The sequence below is a fragment of the Colletes gigas genome, unplaced genomic scaffold (assembly GCF_013123115.1).
Source record: "Colletes gigas isolate AHSC1104 unplaced genomic scaffold, ASM1312311v1 Colletes_gigas_Sc00009, whole genome shotgun sequence".
In the NCBI taxonomy this organism is placed as follows: Eukaryota; Metazoa; Arthropoda; class Insecta; order Hymenoptera; family Colletidae; genus Colletes; species Colletes gigas.
Genome location: NW_025106638.1, coordinates 6,490,511 through 6,514,826, shown reverse-complemented (window position 1 = coordinate 6,514,826; position 24,316 = coordinate 6,490,511). Strand labels below are relative to the sequence as shown.

At 34.2% G+C, this 24,316-nt stretch overlaps 3 protein-coding genes and 1 pseudogene across 4 annotated transcripts; 2 read left to right on the top strand and 2 right to left on the bottom strand.

Annotated features, from left to right (window-relative positions):
* The first annotated feature begins 251 nt into the window (after positions 1 to 251).
* Positions 252 to 8,393, top strand: LOC122397130 (serine/threonine-protein kinase mTOR). The gene is made up of 7 exons (XM_043396043.1): positions 252 to 377; positions 451 to 6,739; positions 6,809 to 6,951; positions 7,031 to 7,171; positions 7,245 to 7,869; positions 7,948 to 8,128; positions 8,257 to 8,393. The coding sequence occupies exons 2-7, from the start codon at positions 517 to 519 to the stop codon at positions 8,270 to 8,272; spliced, it is 7,329 nt and encodes a 2,442-aa protein (XP_043251978.1). The 5' UTR covers positions 252 to 377; positions 451 to 516; the 3' UTR covers positions 8,273 to 8,393.
* Positions 8,394 to 8,861: 468 nt separating this feature from the next.
* On the bottom strand, positions 8,862 to 9,845 carry LOC122397133 (cytidine deaminase-like). The gene is made up of 2 exons (XM_043396046.1): positions 9,617 to 9,845; positions 8,862 to 9,359 (listed from the first exon to the last, which is right to left on the bottom strand). The coding sequence occupies exons 1-2, from the start codon at positions 9,651 to 9,653 to the stop codon at positions 8,968 to 8,970; spliced, it is 429 nt and encodes a 142-aa protein (XP_043251981.1). The 5' UTR covers positions 9,654 to 9,845; the 3' UTR covers positions 8,862 to 8,967.
* A 3,275-nt stretch (positions 9,846 to 13,120) lies between these two features.
* On the bottom strand, positions 13,121 to 13,812 carry LOC122397451 (annotated as a pseudogene).
* Positions 13,813 to 14,858: 1,046 nt separating this feature from the next.
* Positions 14,859 to 20,924, top strand: LOC122397190. 2 transcript variants are annotated; one of them, XM_043396171.1, is made up of 6 exons: positions 14,859 to 15,542; positions 16,757 to 17,011; positions 17,213 to 17,405; positions 17,565 to 17,781; positions 17,866 to 17,996; positions 18,109 to 20,924. In XM_043396171.1, exons 1-6 carry the CDS (start codon positions 15,202 to 15,204, stop codon positions 20,671 to 20,673), a joined length of 3,702 nt encoding a protein of 1,233 aa, XP_043252106.1. In that variant the 5' UTR covers positions 14,859 to 15,201; the 3' UTR covers positions 20,674 to 20,924. The 2 variants fall into 2 exon arrangements, with proteins under 2 accessions (XP_043252106.1, XP_043252105.1); XM_043396170.1 differs by having other exon boundaries at positions 17,854 to 17,996.
* Positions 20,925 to 24,316: the final 3,392 nt, after the last annotated feature.

Here is a 24,316-nt window from a genome sequence, read left to right as displayed (position 1 = left end):
GGGGAAATCTTTTAAAGTACACAATTCAATGGGGCAGAACAGGGCGCACCGTATATACTATGTAACGATGAAATTATAAACTTAAAATTGGTTCTTGAAAGACGCACCTTAATTTTTCTATATTTACTACAAGCTACAGACTCAATGACATCAATTAATTCATGCATTGTATATTCGTACACACGCAGAATTTAACCGGAAGTCGTTTAACCTGTAAATAAATAGTGATTGTATCAAAACATGAAGGATCTGTGTGACAGACGTCGATTTATAATAATGGAGACGCATTGAAACTATATTCTATAAAGGGATTAAAGCAGTAATGACGATCACAAAAATGTTGTACTATTATATGAAATTCGTGTAATGTCAAACAGGTATAGGAAAATTAACGTAAATTTATGATCTCTATTAACCTTACTCTACATTCGTAATTATTATTCTTTTCAGATATCGTTGCAAGAAGATCGGTAAGAACAGAACTGTACAAAAATATACTGTGGTGAATTCATAACAATGTCGAGTGTGCTCGTGCAACAGTTTGTTCAAAGACTTAAATCTAGAAATGAAGAGGCACGTAACAAGGCGGCAAGAGACCTGTGTCTATATGTTAAAACAGAGCTGCGCGAAGTATCGCAAGAAGAAATTACAGCTTTTATGGATGAGTTTAATCACCACATAATTGAAATGGTAAACGGATCAGATGTAAGTGAAAAAAAGGGTGGAATATTAGCCATAGTATGCCTTATTGGAGCCGATGTAGGCAACATTAACACTCGCACTATAAGGTTTGCAAATTACTTAAGAAATTTATTACCTTCAAACGATGTGGGTGTTATGGAACTAGCTGCTAAAACTGTTGGAAAGTTAGCACTGGTTTCAGGTACTTACACAGCAGAATATGTAGAATTTGAAGTAAAGCGTGCCTTTGAATGGCTTGGTGGAGATAGACACGAAGGTAAAAGACATGCTGCTGTTCTTGTTTTAAGAGAACTTGCTGTGTCCATGCCAACATATTTTTTTCAACAAGTAACTCCATTCTTTGAACTTATATTTAATGCAATACGTGATCCAAAACCTGTGATAAGGGAAGGTGCTGTAGAAGCATTACGGGCTGCTTTAGTTGTTACAGCACAGAGGGAGACAGCAAAACAAATGCAAAAGTCTCAATGGTACAAACAGTGCTATGATGAAATAGTAGCAGGATTTGAGGAAGTATATACCAGAGAAAGGGGAGTTAATAGAGATGATAGAATACATGGTTCATTATTAATATTAAACGAATTACTTAGATGTAGCAATGTCCAGTGGGAAAGGAATTATGAAAATTTAATGAATCGATTAAATTGCTCCACGCAACAGAACGAAAATGACATACTGTCGTTAATGCCGCGATTAAAAACAATCATAGTATCAAAATGGTCCAACTCTTCTCAAAATTCTTCTAATTCTCATGAAATATTACATCCAACGCACGAGTCTGCAGTTTGCCGTTGTTTGATGCAAGAAAGATTGGACGATATCTACAACGATGTAATGAATCAGAGAATGTCTAGGAATCCGCACATTCAGCACGCTCTGATGATGTTGTTGCCAAGACTGGCAGCGTTCAATAAAGAAAAATTCACAAAAGGCCACTTAAGAGAATCATTGGCATATCTTTTAATGACATTACGTAGCAGGGAAAAGGATAGGTATGCTGCATTTACTACGATTGGATTTATAGCAGTCGCGGTAGAGGATTCGATAAATCCCTATATTCCGAAAATTATGGAAATGATTAAAAGTTTATTACCATCTAAAGAAACATCTACCAAGAAACGGAGTACTTCCTTAGAACCTGCAGTTTTCGTTTGTATAACTCTGCTCGGACACGCGGTGAAACAAGTTATAACCGCGGATGTCAGAGATATATTAGAATCTATGTTAACGACTGGATTAAGCCCAATTCTTACAACTTCTCTTAGAGAATTGGCTCATAGTGTCCCGTCGTTGAAACCGGATATATCTCAAGGACTTCTGAGAATGTTATCTCAAGTTTTGATGCAGAAGCCTTTAAGACATCCCGGCGCACCGTGGACTGCGACGAGTCCAATTTCTGCTCCACCTGCAGAGGTTGATATTCCATCCACGGTTCTAGCATTGAAAACTCTTGGAACATTTAATTTCGACGGTAATCCGCTTTTACAATTTGTGAAGCAGTGCGCAGATCATTTCCTTACGTTTGAACAGGCAGAAGTTCGGTTAGAAGCTGTAAGAACATGTTCAAGATTATTACGATTGGCATTAAATCAACCAGGACGTACTGTAACCAATACGGTCTCCACAGTTCTAGGAAAATTGGTTGTTGTAGGTATTACAGATACAGATCCTGACGTGAGACTCTGGGTTTTAGCCTCCTTGGATGATTCCTTTGATATTCATTTAGCACAAGCGGAAAATCTTTCTGCATTATTCATTGCGATGAATGACGAAATGTTTGAAATAAGGGAGTTTGCAATTCGCACAATCGGACGACTGAGCACGATGAATCCAGCTTACGTTATGCCTTCTTTGCGTAAAACCCTCATACAATTCCTAATGGAATTAGAACATTCGGGTATGGGTCGTAACAAAGAGCAAGCAGCCCGTATGTTAGATCATTTGGTTGTTAGCGCGCCAAGACTCATAAGGCCGTACATGGAACCGATTTTAAAAGTTCTTGTTCCAAAATTGAAGGAACATGAATCAAACCCTGGCGTGATTTTAGCTATACTGCGCGCTATTGGTGATCTAGCAGAAGTAAATGGTGCCGAAATGCAACAATGGATGCCTGAACTTTTATCTATATTGCTCGAGATGCTAGTAGATGCTAGTTCTCCAGAGAAAAGGGGAGTTGCTTTGTGGGTCCTCGGTCAACTAGTCGGAAGTACGGGACACGTTGTAAAGCCATACATGCAATATCCTTCGTTATTGGATGTGTTGATAAACTTTTTAAAGACCGAACAACAACCTGTTATCAGGAGGGAAACTATAAGAGTGCTTGGATTGTTAGGTGCTTTAGACCCATACAAACATAAGATGAATCTTGGTCAAATAGATTCTCAATTGGATACTCTTACATCTATGGCCGACACTAAAAGCGATACTGAAAATACCCAAGACTTAACGACCAGTGAAATGTTAGTGAACATGTCTTCGTCCACTTTAGAAGAATATTATCCGGCGATCGCCATAGCAACACTTATGAGAATCATTCGCGACCCAACATTATCGCAACACCATACTATGGTAGTTCAGGCAGTAACTTTTATATTTAAAAGTTTAGGAATTAAATGCGTGCCATACATTTCTCAAGTGATGCCAAGTTTCCTCAACGTAGTGCGTATGGCTGATGTTAATTTTCGCGAGTATCTGTTCCAACAACTGGCTATTCTTATCGCCATTGTGAAACAGCATATTAGAAATTATTTGGACGATATATTCAATCTGATCAAAGAATTCTGGACCGTGAACAGTCCGTTACAAAGTACGCTAATACATTTAGTCGAACATATTGCGGTTGCATTGGGCGCGGAGTTTAAGATTTATTTACCGCAGGTAATGCCACAAATATTAAGAGTTTTAACACATGACACGAGCAAAGATAGATCGGTGACAGTGAAACTTCTTGAAGCGCTCCAGAAATTTGGGAATAATTTAGACAATTATCTTCATCTGGTGTTGCCACCGATCGTAAAATTATTTCATACTACCGATTGTCCGTTAACAGTGAACAGAGTGGCTCTAGAAACTGTTGATCATTTGGCAGATACACTGGACTTCACAGACTTTGCATCCAGAATTGTACATCCTTTGGTACGAACCTTAGATCAATGTCCAGAGTTACGTAGTACGGCAATGGATACATTGTGCGCGCTAGTAATTCAACTGGGGAAAAAATATCAAATCTTTATTTCACTGGTACAGAAAGTTATGACGAAACATAAAATTGTTAATGCGCGATACGACGTTCTAATCGATAAAATTTTAACAGAAACTACCGTGGCTGATGGCGAAGACTTTTTATTAATGAGACACCGGCATTCGAGAAATAGGAATCGTGACACGTCTGTAGGACCGTCGGACACGACTACGATAAAAAGATTACACGTGTCTGCTTCGAATCTACAAAAAGCTTGGACAGCGACAAGAAGAGTTTCGAAAGACGATTGGCTGGAATGGCTAAGAAGTTTATCGATCGGTTTACTCAAAGAATCACCGTCGCCTGCGTTAAGATCTTGCTGGGCCCTTGCACAGACCTATTCCCAGTTACCTAGAGATTTATTTAATGCAGCGTTTGTTTCTTGCTGGACCGAACTGGACGATACATATAAAGCAGAACTTATACAAACTCTACAGCAAGCACTAATGGTTCCAGACCTTCCAGAGATAACGCAAACGATTTTAAACCTAGCAGAGTTTATGGAACATTGCGATAAAGGGCCGTTACCGTTGGACAATAAGATTTTAGGTGAACGAGCAATGCACTGTAGAGCTTACGCGAAAGCTCTACATTACAAAGAGGATGAATTTCATAAAAGCAGAAACAGTAACGTTTTCGAATCTTTGATTTCTATCAATAATAAACTTCAACAAAAGGAAGCTGCCGAGGGTCTGTTGGAGTACGTTATGAATCAGAATAATCAACAAGATCTAAAAGTGCAAGTTCGTTGGTACGAGAAACTGCATAATTGGGACAAGGCGTTACAATTGTACAGAGAAAGATTGGAAGGCGATCCTGAGGATGTGGAATCGACTTTGGGCGAAATGCGATGTTTGGAAGCGCTCGGAGAATGGGGACAGTTACATGACGTTGCTACCAAACAATGGTCAGATCATAGCGACGAAACCAAGCAAAGGATGTCTAGAATGGCAGCGGCTGCAGCATGGGGTTTAAGTCAATGGGAGAGCATGGAAAAATATGTCTCGTTGATACCGAAAGATAGCCAGGACGGTGCCTTTTATCGAGCCGTTTTGGCAATCCACGATGAACAGTACACCGTTGCTCACGAGCTCATCGACAGCGCTAGAGATTTATTAGACACGGAATTAACTGCTATGGCGGGTGAAAGTTATCAAAGAGCTTACAACGCCATGGTAGAGGTTCAAAAGTTAGCAGAATTGGAAGAAGTGATACAATTTAAGCTGGTCCCGGAAAGAAGATCTACTATCAAGTCTATGTGGTGGGAGAGGCTTCAAGGTGGGCAAAGAATAGTCGAAGACTGGCAAAAAATTATACAGGTCCATACGTTGGTAGTTTCGCCTCAGGACGACATGTATACGTGGTTAAAGTATGCGAGTCTTTGTAGAAAGAGTGGCAGCTTAATGTTGTGTCACAAAACATTAGTTATGCTACTCGGATCCGATCCATTGCTGACTCCTGATCAGCCCTTATCAACGACCCATCCTCAAGTAACGTTTGCTTATTGCAAACATATGTGGGTTGCTAATAAACGTGAAGAGGCATATAGTCAACTCCAAAAATTTGTACAAATGTCTCTACAACCGACTACCGTGTCAGCGATAAATCAGGAGGACGAGAAACAACAAGAAGCAAGAAAAAGACTACTGGCCAGATGTTATCTGAAGCTTGGGGAATGGTTAGAAGCCCTACAGGGCATAAACGAACACTCTATACCAGCAGTTTTATCTTATTATGCTGCGGCTACGGAACACGATCCAACTTGGTATAAAGCGTGGCACGCCTTCGCGTACACTAATTTCGAAACTGTTTTATTTTACAAGCACCAACAGGGCGATTCAAACGCCGAATCTACTCCGGGAAATGGAACGCGCAGTAATCTCTCTAGTTCGCAGTATATATCAAAATTCACCGTACCAGCGGTAGAAGGATTTTTCAGGTCCATTAATCTCTCTCACGGTAATTCGTTACAAGATACTCTTCGGTTACTGACATTATGGTTCGATTACGGTCAATGGCCAGAAGTATACGAAGCCATCGTCGAAGGCATCCGATTAATCGAGATCAATACCTGGCTACAAGTGATTCCACAACTTATAGCAAGGATAGATACGCCTAGGGCTCTGGTCGGCCGATGTATACATCATCTTTTAATAGATATTGGTAAAACGCATCCACAGGCTTTAGTTTACCCCTTGACTGTGGCGTCGAAAAGTGCCAGCCATGCTAGAAAAACAGCCGCGAATAAAATTCTTAAGAGCATGTGCGAACATAGCCCGACGTTGGTGCAACAAGCAATGATGGCTAGCGACGAATTGATCAGAGTTGCGATCCTTTGGCACGAACTCTGGCACGAAGGACTGGAAGAAGCCAGTAGATTATACTTTGGAGAAAGAAACGTGCAAGGAATGTTTGATACGTTGGAACCTCTACATGCAATGCTGGAAAGAGGTCCGCAAACTTTAAAAGAAACATCCTTCAATCAAGCTTACGGCAGAGATTTAATGGAAGCGCAAGAATGGTGTCACAGATACAAAGCGTCGTGTAACGTTCGTGATTTAAACCAAGCCTGGGATTTATATTACCATGTCTTCAGGAGGATATCACGACAATTGCCACAGTTAACTAGTTTAGAGCTTCAGTATGTTAGTCCAAAGTTGCTTCTTTGCAGGGATTTAGAACTAGCTGTACCGGGAAGTTACAGTCCTGGACAGTCAATAGTCAGAATAGCGAGTATACATAGCTCTATGCAAGTAATAACAAGCAAACAGCGACCACGAAAATTGTGTATAAAAGGTCGGTAAAACTACTGTATATTTTAATACGTAAAGTTTAATATATAATTTCTAATTTCTACGTTTGTAGGTAGCAACGGTAAAGATTATATGTTTCTCTTGAAAGGGCATGAAGATCTCAGGCAAGATGAACGTGTAATGCAATTATTTGGACTTGTCAACACCCTCCTATTGCACGATCCAGACACATTCAGAAGAAATCTTACTATTCAAGTTAGTATGTTAAAGAATAGTAGATTTCCAATAATTTTACGACATAACACATATCTTATTGAATAAATGTTTCAATCAGAGATACGCCGTAATTCCATTGTCTACGAACAGTGGATTGATCGGTTGGGTACCACATTGCGATACATTGCACACGTTAATCAGAGATTACAGAGAAAAAAAAAAAATATTACTTAACATAGAACATAAAATTATGTTACGGGTAAGTATCTAAAATAGCCTACGTGATAAAATTTCATGTTGATGGTGTGATTTAACTGAACAATGACATTTAGATGGCACCAGGTTACGACCACCTTATGCTTATGCAAAAGGTTGAAGTATTCGAACACGCTCTCGAGCATACGCACGGTGACGATTTGTCGCGACTTCTTTGGCTAAAATCGCCATCGAGCGAGGTATGGTTCGATCGTAGAACGAATTATACACGATCTCTTGCCGTAATGTCTATGGTCGGATACATTCTTGGTCTTGGGGATCGACATCCATCGAATTTGATGTTGGATCGTTTAAGCGGAAAAATATTACACATTGACTTCGGAGACTGCTTTGAAGTGGCTATGACTCGTGAGAAATTTCCAGAAAAGATACCGTTTCGATTGACACGAATGTTGATTAACGCAATGGAAGTGACGGGAATTGAAGGCACGTACAGAAGAACTTGCGAGTCAGTAATGTCAGTGTTACATCGTAACAAAGACAGCTTAATGGCGGTGTTGGAAGCATTCGTCTATGATCCCCTTTTAAATTGGAGATTAATGGATAATGCTACGCCGAAAAGTAAAAGGTCCGATGCTCAAAGTATGAGTGCTAGTAGCAATCAAGAGCATAGCGACACATTAGATTCTCTTACCGCTACATTACCAAAGAAAGGAGTACCGTGTAGCGTCGAGAATGGAGGTGAACTTAAAGTTTATTTTACTTTGTCTATCGAATAAAATAATTATTACAAATGAAGTGAATTTTATCTTTAAACAGGCGACACTAATCAACCAGAAGCATTGAACAAGAAAGCTCTTGCTATCATAACAAGAGTAAGGGACAAATTAACAGGACGTGACTTCTCTCACGAAGAGACATTAAGCGTCCAACGCCAAGTTGACCTTTTAATCCAGCAAGCTACCAATAATGAGAATTTATGCCAATGTTATATTGGATGGTAATTAATCTTTTTATAATATTTCCAAACTCAATGAAACTGAAAAAGTTATTTCGTTTATAAAATACCACAGCACAAATAATAGATTTTTTACTAAGTTCTCTAATAAAATTGTATTTAATTTACAGGTGTCCCTTCTGGTAAATCTAAGTTTTCCATTTAGGAGATCTTGGATGTGTATGTACCATATGCAGTTTCGTTTCTGTTTTTTGCCTTTTTATTGCTAAAAAATAATTACACCCAATATTACAATATTTGAGCATGTATATATATAAACTATATTATCACATTAATTGTATATAAAACTCATGTTACTTTTGCTTTCTAAGTACAATGTATATTAGAAAACAACACACTTTAGAAACTGCATAATAATCGATTGCAGTCATAGGTTTCTTTTTGTTATGTAAACATGAAAAAAACCCCCTCAAAAGAATAAGAGTACTGTTGTAACAATAATTTTCCATTAAGGGCTGTCTTTATATTTATTAAAACTTGTATAGAAACTAATGTTTCAATTAAGGTAGTTGAACCATCCCCAGTAGTTGATCGATTCCATAAATAGTAAAATTTTTAAACTATCAGCATTTAATAATGATGATTTCATATAAAATGCACATTTCATATAAAAACTATCGCCGACCACTGAAGATTTTCATGAAAGTTTTAATACAATGAAAACTTAAATTCAATATTTTATAAATATTTTGTAAATACCCAAATATTAGCTCTACATAATTTTATACAGGAAGGGATTAATTCAGTATTGCATTGTATTAAAGTCTCTTTGAAAGTTTAATCTTTATTTTTAGCAAAGATTAAAATATAAAACAGATACCTTAGAAATTATTAAAAGCAAGAGGTAATAGACTGCTTACTGTAGTTCGTAATGCACTTTTCATTTCAGGTTCTGACAAATAAACTGATATATCGCCAAACTCTGCCATAGCTTGTCTACACAAACCGCACGGTGTGATAAAATTATCCTTGTCTTTGTTGCCTACTACGGCCAAAGCTTTGAACTTTCTTTTTCCTTCTGATATTGCTTTCGCAATAGCCGCTGTTTCAGCGCATATGCCAACAGGATAAGATACATTCTCTACATTGCATCCCGTGGAAATGAACCCGTCGTTGCAAAGTATTGCAGCTCCAACTTTGAATTTACTATAGGGTGAATAAGACTGTTCACGAACCGCAACGCTTTCTTTTATCAGATTTTGAATATGCGGTTCTGGAAAACAAATATTTATAAGTCAGACATTAATAAAATTAAAAAAAAAACTATCAATGTCATATAATAGCTGTTTAATAATTTAAAAATTAACAAATCTGCAAACTCATATTCAAAAATGAAGACATTCTTTATTACAATGTAATAATTGACAATTGACAAATTTATCTTGGAGCTGACACCTGTGCAAAGATTGTCATTGATAATCATTTTAATCAATAGCATTAATTATGCATAAATTATTACGTTATGTTTACCTAAATCTGTGAAGCTAACAACTTCTTTTGTACTCATGATTGTTATAAATTTTTAATCGTGTTTTGTTATCTTTCGACAAATGTTGCTTTTTAACACGTATCATTCTTACCAGTGTTACCAATTTAAAATCTTAGTTCTAACCCAAACCGTAACCATAAAGTTATTAAATATAGAAAGGGCATCAATTAAATACGCCAGTATTTGTGGTTACATTATAAACGAGTATATATTTAAGGAACTAAACTATACAAACGCAAATTAAATTATATAAGTAAAGCTGAAATATACACTACACACGTACGAAACAAAGTAGATGAAATAAACTGAAAAGGAAAAATTGTTTTGACACAAATTATTAAAGAAAATATCTTTTCAACTAAAGTATTGCTTATTAGTGATATTATATACATAAAAGCATATGTGGTAAGTTCTTCAAAGTACACGAGTCAACAATTTCTCTGTATCTGTAGGCGTTCCATTTTTTTCAGACGATGATTTATTTATCCAATTAATAAAAAGAATTCAATAAATTTGTGTCGAAAAAAATCGATATAAGTACGATTTCAATTTTGGCCAAACAACACCGATTTCTAAGCAAGGTGCTGGTGCATTGGTTAAGCACGTCACCACAGCCGACTCTAGTACTTACTAGCCGTTTTATGGAACGTGGCAACACCGCTCATGTGCGGATCGGGAGTCCTATTTTCAATAGCGGAGTTTTGTGTTCAGGATTATAATTAACGTTATTTTGCGATATAAAATTATACTAATATACAGTATTTTTTATTAATTATGTATAAGGAATATATGAATATCATAACTATAGTAAGTAGAAGTAATACAGAAGTATATTAATATTTATAAATGCGGTATATATTTTGTGGACTGTCGGAATAGTTTGGTGTTGTGATGCATTATATTTGAAATATTTACAGAGATTTCAAGAAAATAGAAGTGTGAAACAAGTTAAAACCATCTTTGAACCAAACTGAAGGATTTAAAAATTGATAAAGGTATGTATAAGTTAATAGAGACCTGAAATAGGCAAAATTATTGGTACGAAGCCAAACAGGTTAAGTGCCCGTGGAAAAGAGGTTAGCATAATTAGCTATTGAAAGGAACAATTATGGAGTTAATTATAAAATCGTGTTAGAGGACAGTATGATAATTGTGAAAAATTTCCTCACCACCCTAGGGGTATTTACCATGGCGCGTTACCTTTTTTTTTTATTATAATGGGTGGTTCGCCAATAGCCATATCATCCCATTTTCTAAAATAAAATTAATATTTTTAAATAGAACATAACAAAAACATAACTTTTGTATTCTTAAAGAAATAAAGTATTACATTTTGAAATAATAATAAATAATTTTGAATAATATTAATAACAAAACATATCAAAACATACTTTGAAATTCTCTTGAAATACAACTAATAAAACTTTGAATCTTGTGAAATAGTATTCATAATAAAAATATACTAAGCAAGTAAATAAAACTCTATTAATGTATTAAAACATATTGAAAGGAATAAGTTAAATATATATAAAAATTAATGTTTTAAGAAAGATGAAATTAAAAAAAATCATTGAAAATCTAGTTCCTATTAAAAGTTTTTAATTTACGATTTTTAGAAGTGATGTCTGTACGTGTTTCCAACTGACTATTATTTACAGTTTTCACATAATCGTTTAATAAAATATTTGAAAAAATTGATAATAATTTAAACCAAATACTTTGGTAAGCTCGACCACAAACGCATGTATCTGAAAATGCTAAATAATGTATGTCTGATTGAATGCTAATATATGTTAATTTACATAAAATATGTTTATGATTTCCAGATTGCAAAAATTGAGATTCTAAATTGCCATCATTTATTATGGCTTCCATTATTGCATACATATGAATAAATGAGGCTATCGCTTCTTCAGTGGGGACAGAAAGGCCCCCTCTTTGTAAGTGATCAAAATATACATCGCCTACAGTTTTACCTTTATCCTCCACAACTAATAAACGACATATATTGCAATTTAATTTTTTAGCAACAGAATGGGACCCATAACCAGAAATATAAATTTTAATGGAATCATCTGCAACACAATCGGACAAGTATTCGGTATCGAAGATTCCTGAGAAACAAGTCACATCAGTGGGAAGATCATGAAGATCGTTATTATTGTCATCACAAATTCGAAATTTATTTTTGATTTCAGTAAGAGAAAACGAATTTGCCGATTTTGTAAATATATGTTTTAATCTAATTTTTTTTCTGCATGAATTATTTCGTTATATGACACATGATAATTACAACCAGATAAAAGTCTATAATTTCCAAATCGTTTTTCTAATTTTTCGGTTGTAAATTTTCCAGCCAAAAGATACGATATATCAAAATTTTGAAAACAGTACTCTGTAAGTAGTAAAAGAACTGTAGTACTTTGGTGCAGAGCTTTGAAAGTATCTACTGTTAAATGGCCATTTGTCTGCAAATTTTGCCAAGAATTTAACCATATTAGAAATTTCTTTAAAAATTCACATTCAAAATCGGTTTACAAAATTCGTTTCTTTTCCTGTTACCTTTTATACTACTTGTATTGTTCACAATGTCCCACCAATTGCGAAATATTTGTAAAAAATGAGCAGTAGCGGTATAATTGAAATCTTTCATAGCTGCTATTGTAGACTGATGGAATATATTATCAACGAGGAAAACGTTTTGTCGGTCAAAATTATTTGGATACAGTGACTTATAGTTTAATTTATAAGCTTTCTTAGCAATTAAATGTTTTTCGAAATCGTAAACCGTACGTAAATCATTAAACTTAGCTAATCTTAGTTCGTTTGTATAAATGTCGGGGAAAACGAAAGTTTTATCTACATTTTTTAAATTTGACCAATTATTTCTAATATTTTTCATTATATGAACAAAGTCGAAAGAAAGAAAAATGGTTTTATTAGATTGTGAAGGATTAGGAAAACTTATACCATTATTAGATAATTTATTAAACATATTTCTATTGATTCTATGATTATCTGCTACAATGCATATTATTTCGAAACCACATTTTTGGACAAATTCTATAATTTTATAAACAATGGGTGTCATTTCAGCCCCGGTAATATTGAAAACTGGTAATAATTTAATAATTTCAGAAAAATTTCCAAAAGCTGAACATATAAAAGCTAAAATGGTTTTTGCCAATTCGTTAGAATTTGAAGCGGAACCCGCAAGTCTGTTTGATTTGTACTGTAATTTTGAACTAATATAAATTTCATCAATTAATAAAATCACTACTTTTTCTCTAGATGTTAAATTGGATGATATATTAATAAGATAATGTTCATTTGTTATATCATTATCTGGTGTAATGGTCATATTGGCTGAAAGATATTGTAAATACCGTTTATGAGGTAAAATAAAAAAATTTCTTAATAAATTGTATGCAGCCGACGATTGGCTATATAATGAGAAGGCCATAATAATGGTGCATGACCTATATCTATTGTAATACTTTATATCTAGTTAATATATTCTGAAGCTGGGACCACCTAGACAATTTCTTGTCAATAGGTAGTACCCACTTTAAATCATTAAATGATACTTCATTACTTTCTTGAAAAACTTGTAATTTCATGTCGTCACTAATCACAATCTGTGTATTTAGTACCAAAAAATCAGATTCATCATTACTTACAAGCATGCAAAAATAAAATTTTGAATTTGTTATTTTAATAGTGCAACAGTTTAAAATTGCAAGCTTTTCTTTATAATTATTTATTAAATCCGCGAAATTACTAATCAAATCTGAATTAGTAAATTCTTGGACTAAATTGTGACGTCGTTGGAGGATTTCTTGTTCACGCTCTGCAGGAGCTTTTCTTGGTGGTAGCACACGTTTTGTAAAATAAGGTAAATTGGGGAAAATGGAGGGTACTACATTCCTTATAAGCCTTGGACATCTCAACAAAACATTCTCATACCGTGGTACCTTTCAATATCAGTTTCTGCAAAATGCAAACTACAGACGGCAGAATATTTTGATGGTGTCCAATTCTTACGAGGAATAGCAACCCTCCATTTCTCCCGCAATTCCTCATCTTTGGGGAATAAAAATATAGAATTGTAATTATTATCTTTTAAGGTACTATCATAATTTCCCTTGCAATTGGGAACACAGCAACGCCGTGGCATTATTAATGAATATGTGAAATTTATAAAAAAAAATGTATATAAAACAAAATGTCCAAAAATGCTATAGATTATATTAAATAAGTGTGCTACACACCAAAATCAGGATCTGTAGAGTTAATATAAATAAATGAAACACCTGGATTATTGCTCCGTTGCTCACATTTAATGGACTTCAGTACATTAATATTTGAAACATTTGAAAGATCGGCGGGAGACCGGAAGGCCGGAAGGCCGGTAGATGGAGCCTATGTAGCCCAGAGGCCGGTGGGTAGTGGGAGGCTGGGTGGCTGTTACGGTAGGTTGGGCTAGGTATATCGAAGCCGGACTCCCGCGGTGTTGCCATTTTACCTTCAGCACGGCTAGTAAGTACTAGAGTCGGCTGTGATCTCGATCACCGGATCACATAACAAATAACTTTGTAGATGAAATATTGCTAATATAAAATACGAAATATTACTAGAATGCTATAAGCACCCTATAGGTAATATTGTTGTTCGTTCATAAAAAGTTCTGATAATTATTTTTTTACATAGAAGTTATTTGCAATTATGGTTAAATTCATATTTTATTTTTGTTAATGCGTTTCTTACAGTTCGTAAGAACATTTTTGTTTGAAGTCACACATGTAGATATTAACGAATGATATTACTCCGTATATTATTATATCATATAAATATATTTTAATTTGCCGTTGACAAATTACAACGAACGAAACATATATTCTTTTTCTAATTTATCAAAAATTGTTTTTAATATTATGGTTCGTTGTCAAATTCGTTAATGTTACGATATTATTATTTTAGCGTATATAAAATATTCCCGTTTGTTTTATAGTTGTTAGATTGTATATACGTGGTTAAGTAATATCACAGCCGACTCAGCTGTGATAATATAAAAGAAATTCTCCAATGATTGACGATTTTGGAGAAACTGTGGATTTAATGAGAACGCGACCATGACACGTCAGAGAAAGCGATACGAAGCGATGTTCCCATAAGACGAAGCGCAAGATCTATGACGATCGAAGAACGCGCAAACATCTCGGATTTTCGTGCCTAGTAGACCGTCCACTAATCCTGGATTTTAAGTTCGTCATGGGTCGTGCATAAGTGCATTCCGCCAAAATTAACTATGTCAAAAAGCGCAAGTAAAACGTTGCGCGCAAAATCGGCATGACGGATTCGCGGTTATTCTTATATTGTATGCGATTCGGCAAGTTGTCGGTCCGCGCGAGTGGAGGGTCTCGAATGGCGCTCATGTATAATTACCGGGAGTGCAATGTTAACAAGTAGTCCAGCTGACTCTGACAAAATGGTAGGGCACTCGCGTCCCACGGGAGGTGATACATTTTTACATACGTAATTGAAACGCCTCCGGTGACGGGGTACGATGAGTACTGATAACCATGATCAATCGAAGCCCTGCGTCAGTAAGCTACCCGCAAGAATCGAGCTTAACGCCGACGAAAGCGCGTTCGATGGCAGGCGAATCAAGAAGGAACGAACTGACGTTTCCCTCGAGAACGGTGATGGCAGCATTAATGCCGGCGTTAACGATAATAACAAGCAAGTGCAACCGAGCCAGCGACCGGCTGCCGGTAGATTTTCGAACGGTTTCCACGACGGCGACCTACTTCAAGATATCATCGCGGCCAAGTTCACGGCCCTGGCGAATCATGGCACAGCTGCCAAGCACGATAAAATTCGGCTCATGATCGAAGATAGCATCAGGTTAATTCAACTTTTTCGTTCACTCGCGTACACACGCATACACATATACTCATACACGAAAGTATTCGAACGCTTACATTTATAACATTCAGCTAATGAAATATGTATATCAAATTGAAGCATTTGATATGATATGACATCTATAACATCTATAACAAGAGATGAGTCCTAAGACCACATAAAAGAAATTAGAAAGTAATTAGACAAATGTATACCGTTTTTATAATATATTTATTGTAAACATGTACCAGAAGTGGTTCACAAAAGTGTTTGAACAGAACATTTAATAGTTGTTTAAATTAAATAATTGAAAGTTTGAATAATAAGTTGGCCTACTATTTGCTTTTATAACAGCTCTAAGTTTGTTTTCCATTGAGTGGGCTAACTTAAAAGTAACATTTGCATCTATTAAGTATCATACTTAAATAATATTTCATTTTTATGCTTCTATTGAAGCAATAACTGTATTTCTTAATCATCTTTCTACTTTGTCTCATAAATGTTCAATAGGGTTTAAATTGAGACTTTACAGTAGATATGGCAACACGCGTGGATCATTATACAATACCCATTTTTTAACTATTTTGGCAGTATTTAAAACTAGTCATTTAAATTTTATAGAATCTAAGAAAAACAGATTTGAATGTTCCTTGAATGTTTATATAACTTTTATATTTAAATCGAGTTATAATAAAGAATGTAATGTCCAAATAAATGAAGCGGTTCTTATTATGAACGCAATAAATTACATAGATAATTTCTGCCTTGAGTGAACTTGAATTATAAATCGTTGAATCCACAGTGAATGTTCATATTATCGATTGATCAAAAAAATATAACATTGCATGTAAAGAGTTTAAGGTAATCTTAATGAAGATTATCTCGTGTGAAGTGAAACTGTTCCTATTGTACCGTATCTTCTACAAAATTATATAACTTCCATAGGAAACAGTTTTTTGTAATTCTAAAAATAGAGCAGATATATTGGATAATAATATCGGGTAAGATGTCTTATACATGCAAGAGATTTTCATTTATTTGTTACTTGTTGAAGTTTTGTAACACTAAAATATTAATGCATTATATTTCTAACGTTTTCAAAATTAAAAAAAAGTTACGCATACTTTTCAATGTCTTAGATTTGAAATATCTTTTTATTTGATAGATGTTGTATATATCATTTATACTAATTTTATATTGATTTTTGTACATAGTGAAGAATCAAAAACACGCATTCAGGATATCTTTTCACAAATTGAACAACTCAAAATAGAAGAAAAATTATTATTGTACCTGAAACTTCCATTATCATTGACTAATACTGGGGGAACTGTTGATCCTTTGAGACAACCATTAAATCCATTAGGAAATCGCTATGAAATTCATCAAACTATCATGTGGATTAAGACACATTTGGAAGAAGATCCTGATGTCTCTTTACCAAAACAAGAAGTGTATGATGAATATAAGTAAGAGTTTTAAATCTTGCATGTTTTAAAGCTTATATAGATTTATATATTAATTTGTCATAAATTTATGAGGAAATACAAATTTAGTATGATCACATTAGATCACAAAATAACAACTTTCGTTTTAAAACTACTTTGTATCCTTGACAACAAATTATATCATAAAACATGTTGTAATTTGTCATTTTAATTTATTTGCAGTATGTACTGTATGCGGAATTCTATGAAACCCTTATCAACCGCTGATTTTGGAAAAGTGATGAAGCAAGTATATCCACGAGTTCGACCACGCAGACTAGGCACACGGGGCAATTCACGTTACTGTTATGCTGGAATGCGCAAAAGAGTTAAATTGGATCCTCCAACATTGCCTAACATAACAGGAACTCAAACTGTGAGATATATGATTGAATTTGAAATGTTTTAAACAATTTAATCGTTCGTTTTTACACTAAAATTGAGTCTCGTTTGATATTTTCTGAAAATAATATAATTTAAAGTTAATTTCTTTAGTAACATTAATTATTTTTATTTTAATTGTTCGATCTTTCAGAGCGACGATGTAGATGAGAATATTACCAATGAAATGTTGGGAGCTGCATCTACATTGATCAGAGAATGGGCAGAAAGACTGTTGGGCTTGAAATTTCCAACTTTGAGTGCCTTAGCACGTCATCTTGTTGATAATAATCTTTGTGTTGATACTGGATCTCTGGCTGCTGTATGCATATTGTGTACTTCAGAAGATTCTAATACATCGACAAATAAAGGTTTGTTAATTTTTGTCCATTTTAAAAATAATTTTATTACAAGTGGGTTAAGAATAATATTTATATATTTAGAATCAACTACAGATTTGCGTGTAACACCTCTAACTGGAAAATCTGGGAAACTCAGAGAAGCACAGTTACAATTGCAACGAAAATTACAGCAGCGAGAACACATAAGGGATCAAAAGCATCGTCATCTTGATACTGTCATGCAGGTACAAAATGTTTTAATGAAGTAATATAATAAAGTGTATTTAATTTTTATACACGAAAAAATAAAAAGTGATATTAGCTAAATTTTCGTAACGCGTGTAAATAATGTTTCAGAATCAGAACAAAGAGAAGACTGTTGAAAATAAAACTGGGGCAAACAAGGGAAATAAGAAAACTAAATCCAATCAATCATCTCAAGGTACAAATGTATCGAGTGGGCAGAACACATTAACTAAGTTCAGTTTATCTGCTGTAGTGACCAGTCGGCAGAAGAAAGTTCTTAAAGCTAGTAGTCAGCCATGTAACATCCCCCTGGAATCCAACTGTGATAATATAGTGGTACAATCGATTGAAGACGTACAGAATAATAGCAACCCTAGTGTAGTGATGACCAACTGCGTAAATACACAGAGAGATGTCAAACCTAAAAATTCCAGAAAGCGTGCCAATCCAATTGTGTTGAATCAGCCATCAGATACCAGCCCTGAGAAACAAACAAAACTTACAGAACAGCAAATGCAAGAGAATGTAGAGCATTCCAATGTGTTGTTGCCTAAGCTTACATCTATACAACGTCCCGAGAAAATCTCGGTGATACTAGCTGGTAATTTGAAGCCTACCAAGTGCAAAGTAAACGAGGCTGTTAGTAACCAGCCTCCTAAAAACTGTGATATCGAAACATCAACATGTTCGAAAAGTTGCGTTAAAGTAAATGGTTGCCCTAACAGTTTTGATCCTAGTTTGAACACAACAGAAGAATCTACAATCTTAACAAAAGATCAGATTCGTTTATTGCAAGAAAATTCAAATCTCATAGGTAAAACTGAAAAGCTTTGTTCGATCGATTCAGACGCTTTAGATGATTATTTAAATGGAGGTAACAATTCCCAAGAGCAGGAAGAGGAATTATTACAGTATTTTCAACAAAGTAGCTCGTCGAGTTCGGATATGGAAGCCAACGCTATTGCTATTGATGAACAAATATCAAGATCTGATAAAGTATCGCAACTAAGACTAATATTGCAACAGAATTTAAAAGCAGGAACTATGCATGCACCCGTTGATATACTACCCGCTGCTATTATCAGGCAGAACATTGAAAAACGTGAAGTTACTCAAAAACATAACTTGATATTACCAACGTTGTTAAATCATTCAAATCAAAGTAATACCAGGCGTAGGGTCAGTTTTGAAACAAATGTTGTAGAACATGTGCAAGATACGAACGTTATCGCTAACACGGTACCGCAAAGTCCAAATACGCGTCGTAGAATATTTAATTTTACACCAATATCGCCAGGTCCGCACTCGCCCATTAATGGTCGCGCTTCCAAATCTAATTCTGCGAATGCTAGTCCATTTGTTTCACCGCGAAATACGCCTGTACCACGCTCGAGAAGTAATTTACAAGCAAGTAGTTCTAGAGCACGTGCTCATAAATCATTATCACGTTCAATATCCTGCAGTATGCCTTACACTAGTAAAAACGATACTTTCGTCGTTCCAACAAGTGGTCCAGAATTAATTAGACAAGCATCTACACCACAGTTACCATTGATTTCTACCAAATCATCAGAAGTGCAGGTTGGCAGCAATACAACGCAAATTTCTGTTACTTCCAAAAGAGAGGGACAGGGGCCACAGTGTGCCGCATTTTTAACATCTGATTTAGCACCGCAGAAACAGTTGCTTATTAACTATCCGAGTCAGGAAAATTTGCAAGAAATAAAAAATGTTTATCAAAAGAATCAACCTGATCAGGAAATCAGCGAATTGTTTCATGGCAATAAACAATTTACCAACGAACTCTACAGATCACAATCAGTCCCATTGCATAGAATGGTAAATCCTGCCTTAATGTCGCCTATTTCAACGCAACATTGCCTATCAACATTTCAAAGTCCGAGTTTTAATCCGTCTACAAGCAGTTCTATAGCGCCTACGCCAGTACCTAGCGAGTTTAACGATTTTGGATCGATTGGTCAATCGGAAGGAACATCAACGTATTTACTCGACGATGTTGATCCAAATTTTATGTCGGACGATCAGCATTTCTTAATGACCGATAAAGAAATTACACCTGAAAATATAACAAATATATTAAATATTTTGGACGAAGAAGGAACACAGAGCTTACAAATTTTACCAGAGCAACCTGCAGAAGAAGGCTTAATAGAGAGCAATGCTATTGTATTGGATGCTTTACCAAATTCGAACTTGAACTTATCGGAGGAAGATATGTTGGACCCATCGAATGTACTTGATATTCCAGTAGGCGGAGCCCTGCAGAAAATAATACAATCACGCTCTTATCCTAATACACCACTACCTGTGCCAGTATCTACCTATACACCATCGTATGCTGAAGATAGCAATGGATCAAGATCGTATCCTTCAACGCCACTACATACAGTTCAATCGCAAGAAACCTATCAGGAGACTAATGAACCAATGCTTTCAAGCCCTACTTTAAATTCTTTAAACTTACATAATGAAACTGGAAATGAATCTGCTTCTGGCAGCTTGTGTAGGAATGTTGTGGATTTGCTCGAGGCGAATTTCCTCGGAGAAACTGATACAGAAACAAATGATTTGGACCCACTCGGTAATTTTGATGGATTGCAAGATGTTGATTCATTAACACCTTTGTTTAATGAAGTGACAGAGCCTAATCGTTGAAAGCATACACAGAAGTAATTCGTGGATCTTAAAATTTTGTATAGTGATCTACCAAAGGATGGAAAAAGTAATTCAAGTTGTATGTTTATATGACTTCTTTCAACAATGATAATACTTTGCATAAGTATTTTATTTGAATATGCAAAGCATTAATAGTGGCAGTATAAAACAATGATAAACAAGTTAGTTACTTGTGCTAATATCAATCAATTAATGTCACAGTGATCAAATAATGGTATATCAATTTGAGCTTCTTTTATAACAAATATCTATTTTATATTCAATAGAATTATAATAGCAAACTTTTACTTACTTTCTTTTCATAGTTTCATCATGATTTATGTGGTTTTGTGATTTTTGACAATTCCTTGAAAAAATTTAAAAAAAACTTTACTGCCTACGTAATATACGGTAAGAAATAAAATAATATCAATTGGAACTAATGTTATCAATTATCTTTTTAATTGCAGTACCATAGAAAAAAAAAGTAATAATGACAACAGTTCATGATGGAAAAAAATCAGATATAAAAGAAAATATCTAAAAAATTTGACCAGTAAATTAAGAATATCTTTGAAGCAGTCTACAACTGCAAGTGTACAATTCAATTTAATCTATAAAGAGCAGAAAACAAAGTGAGTAACTGCCAATTATATTCACCTTAGACTTGTGTCGCTTATTTTTTAAAGTAAGTAAAGGGAAAAAACCACTGTGATGCAAATGTAAATCTCTGAAGATTGTATATTTCTTAAATTTGCCACTAGTGAAACTAAAAGTGTAAATGTCTCCGGTGAAGTCTGAGGTGTCTTTGGTGGAACATTGAGTTTGCAAGTGTGAAAAATGACGAAGAAGTTGCTCAAATAGAGCGATTGTCGCTGTGAAGCATTTGAGATTCGAATAAGTGGAAGTTGATTTTATATAAATACTTTATATTCATCGTTTCGAAACGTTTGTTTCTAAGTCATTTAAAAACGCGTTATTGCGACTTTGTTATTCAAGCGTTTCTAAGAAATATTTACGATCACCTGCTGGACATTGGTGAGCTTCTTTTTACATAATAATCGGTATTGAACCCAGTACATAATACTTTTCCAGACCAAGAAAAGTAAAAAAACCAGATATATGTATATATGTATACATAAATTTGAAAATGTTACATTTTACATTTTTATAGATTAAAAATTTGTGTGTTAATTTACTAAACATCGCGTATGAAATCAGAAGTATTCAAATTTCATAAATTCAATGTCATTGCATAAAACTTTTACCTGACTTCTCTCCCTCAGTTGAGTTTGATATTTTAGATTTATAGATCATATAATTATCATATTTAGAATTGTTATAAACTACGGTGCGGCGAACCTGCGACATGTATGCTTAATTCATTTTATATATTAAAAATTTAAAAGACATAAATATCTTTGAACATGAAGTAAATTAAAAATATTTTGTAATAAGTGGAAAAATCTTAAAACAAGCTTTCCATTAACCGTTTGCACTACATAATAGTTTTCACAGTGTTTCTGCAAAATGTAAAACCCTTTTCCAGCATCAATTTTACATGTCAAAATTCGAAAAATATTTTTTTTCGTCTTTGTAGAATTAAATTTTAGTCAGTATTTTGCATGATCAAAAAAAGGTTCGCCGATCTTATAAACTCTTTTTAGATAGTGTATCAAAGTTTTGTTCTGGATCTGGTTTTTAAATATTTGTTGAATATCTTGAAGATGATTAAATTTTTGGCTATTGAATAAAAAGTTTGAGAACTTCTGTTTTAAATGGAAAGAGTCATGACTTTCGAATACGTAAAATCGTATATTTAAATTTCGTACTGGATTCTGCATCGATAATAATGCGAAATAATTATTGCTATGGCGGGTCTTCCTGGTATGTCGTTTTGTTCACGAAAGAATTCCGAATTACCATAAGAACACCGCCAATTTATATTTTTCTATGGCGCTCTCGATCGAGGATTTTATGAATTGGATAGTTTAATCGATTTTTATTCCTACACGTCGTGGTTACTTAGCTTTCAAAGCAGAGGAGAACTTAGATCTTTTTATAGAAAAATCGCGCGTAATGGGCCTTATCGTTTGCAATTAATAAATTTCATCGTTTAAAATTATTTTTCACGTCGAAGTCTTAAATATGCGCTTCACATCGTAAAGTATTAGATTTTTATAAAATACGAGGTAAACGTAATTTACTCGCAAATGATCACGGACACACGACATTTGCAAAAATTCTGTATTATCATTCTGTAAAGGATTATATGGCGTTACAAAGTTAACACCATGTAAAATGTTATATAGTATGATTTTTGTGAAATCTTGTTCTTTAAAAGTTACTATTGACGTACAAATAACATGAACCAAATTGTCTGTTCTTGTATCTATTAACTTGTTAATAATCAAATAAGAGATTATTATGACAATAAAGACTAAAATAATAATTTATTTGACAATTACATTTTTGTACCGATAAAATTAATTTCTATTCATTTATCTCAGTACATTTTAGTTGACTAAAATATTTTGAAAACTTTATTTGGTTCATGCTATTGCTCTATAAAGCACAACATTGCTAATACCAGTTTTTAATCGCCATTTCACATACCGTAATTAAATGAATAACCATATGTGGGAATCCGAAAAATTTTATATCCTGTGAATTTAAATGATGTTCAAGCATGTGTTATGATTTTTAATTTCTAACATGCATATTTGTATTAACCTTTTGAAGCATATATTGAGTAAACATAGCAATCCAAATATTCGAAATATATTTTTTTAATTTGAAAGGAAATTCGTTTTCTTTAAAAGTAATCATGAAGCATATCTTAAAGTTGTGAGACGAACAAAAATAAGAATTTGAGAACAACAGCATACAGAAAGTCTGAATTATAAGAGTATGAATAAAGTATATTTTTCTATGGCTATCTTGATTTAACATCATCAAAAAAATGAAATGAATCAAGAATGAAGTGAGAAACCGAGCAATATATTAGCGATATTTCAAAGGGTTAATACTCGTTTTTTTGTTATTATACTACACACTCAAATAAGGAAAAAAAAAGTTGGCTTCCCACACAACCTAAAATACATTGAACACATTTTTTTGTGAAATGAGTTAAGCATGGTTCAAATATTTTAAAATATTGAACGACCATAAGACGGTAATCTTATTGTAAGGCGAGTTGTGAATTGTACAAACACAAACATCTGATGAACCAAGTAGTGATTTGGATCTAGTGATTAATTAATCGATGAACAAAAAAAAAAAAACCCCCGACCTTTCAGGTTGCGTAAAAGAAAATGAAGAAAAAAAGAATATAATCACAGCAAGTATAAGAATGTTATTAGGCAAAATAAGTAACTTTCATTAACTTGACCAAATGATCGAAGATCTTGGAAATTTCTATAATAGTACAGCTATTTGTAACTCGTAAGTAAAAAAAAACATGTATTACAATATTACTTGTTGTTATACGCACAAAAGATTTTAGATAGGAATTTTTCAATATTATCGTATAATCAGAGTTCGTCTGTGCTGTTCGATTAATAATTTAAATTTATCTAGATACAGATATCGATACATTTAGTTCCCGAGAAACGGAGCATCTTCATGCGACTAGTGCAATAAT

Excerpts from the sequence above, each read along its gene's own strand:
- LOC122397130 (XM_043396043.1), top strand. The coding sequence starts at position 517 with ATGTCGAGTGTGCTCGTGCAACAGTTTGTTCAAAGACTTAAATCTAGA. Across the intron at positions 6,740-6,808 it reads ACGAAAATTGTGTATAAAAG|GTAGCAACGGTAAAGATTAT; the intron begins GTCGGTAAAACT and ends CTACGTTTGTAG. Across the intron at positions 7,870-7,947 it reads GTGTAGCGTCGAGAATGGAG|GCGACACTAATCAACCAGAA; the intron begins GTGAACTTAAAG and ends ATCTTTAAACAG.
- LOC122397133 (XM_043396046.1), bottom strand. The coding sequence starts at position 9,653 with ATGAGTACAAAAGAAGTTGTTAGCTTCACAGATTTAG. Across the intron at positions 9,360-9,616 it reads TGTTAGCTTCACAGATTTAG|AACCGCATATTCAAAATCTG; the intron begins GTAAACATAACG and ends TTTGTTTTCCAG.
- LOC122397190 (XM_043396170.1), top strand. The coding sequence starts at position 15,202 with ATGAGTACTGATAACCATGATCAATCGAAGCCCTGCGTCAGTAAGCTA. Across the intron at positions 17,012-17,212 it reads GAAGTGTATGATGAATATAA|TATGTACTGTATGCGGAATT; the intron begins GTAAGAGTTTTA and ends ATTTATTTGCAG. Across the intron at positions 17,782-17,853 it reads TAATACATCGACAAATAAAG|AATCAACTACAGATTTGCGT; the intron begins GTTTGTTAATTT and ends TTATATATTTAG.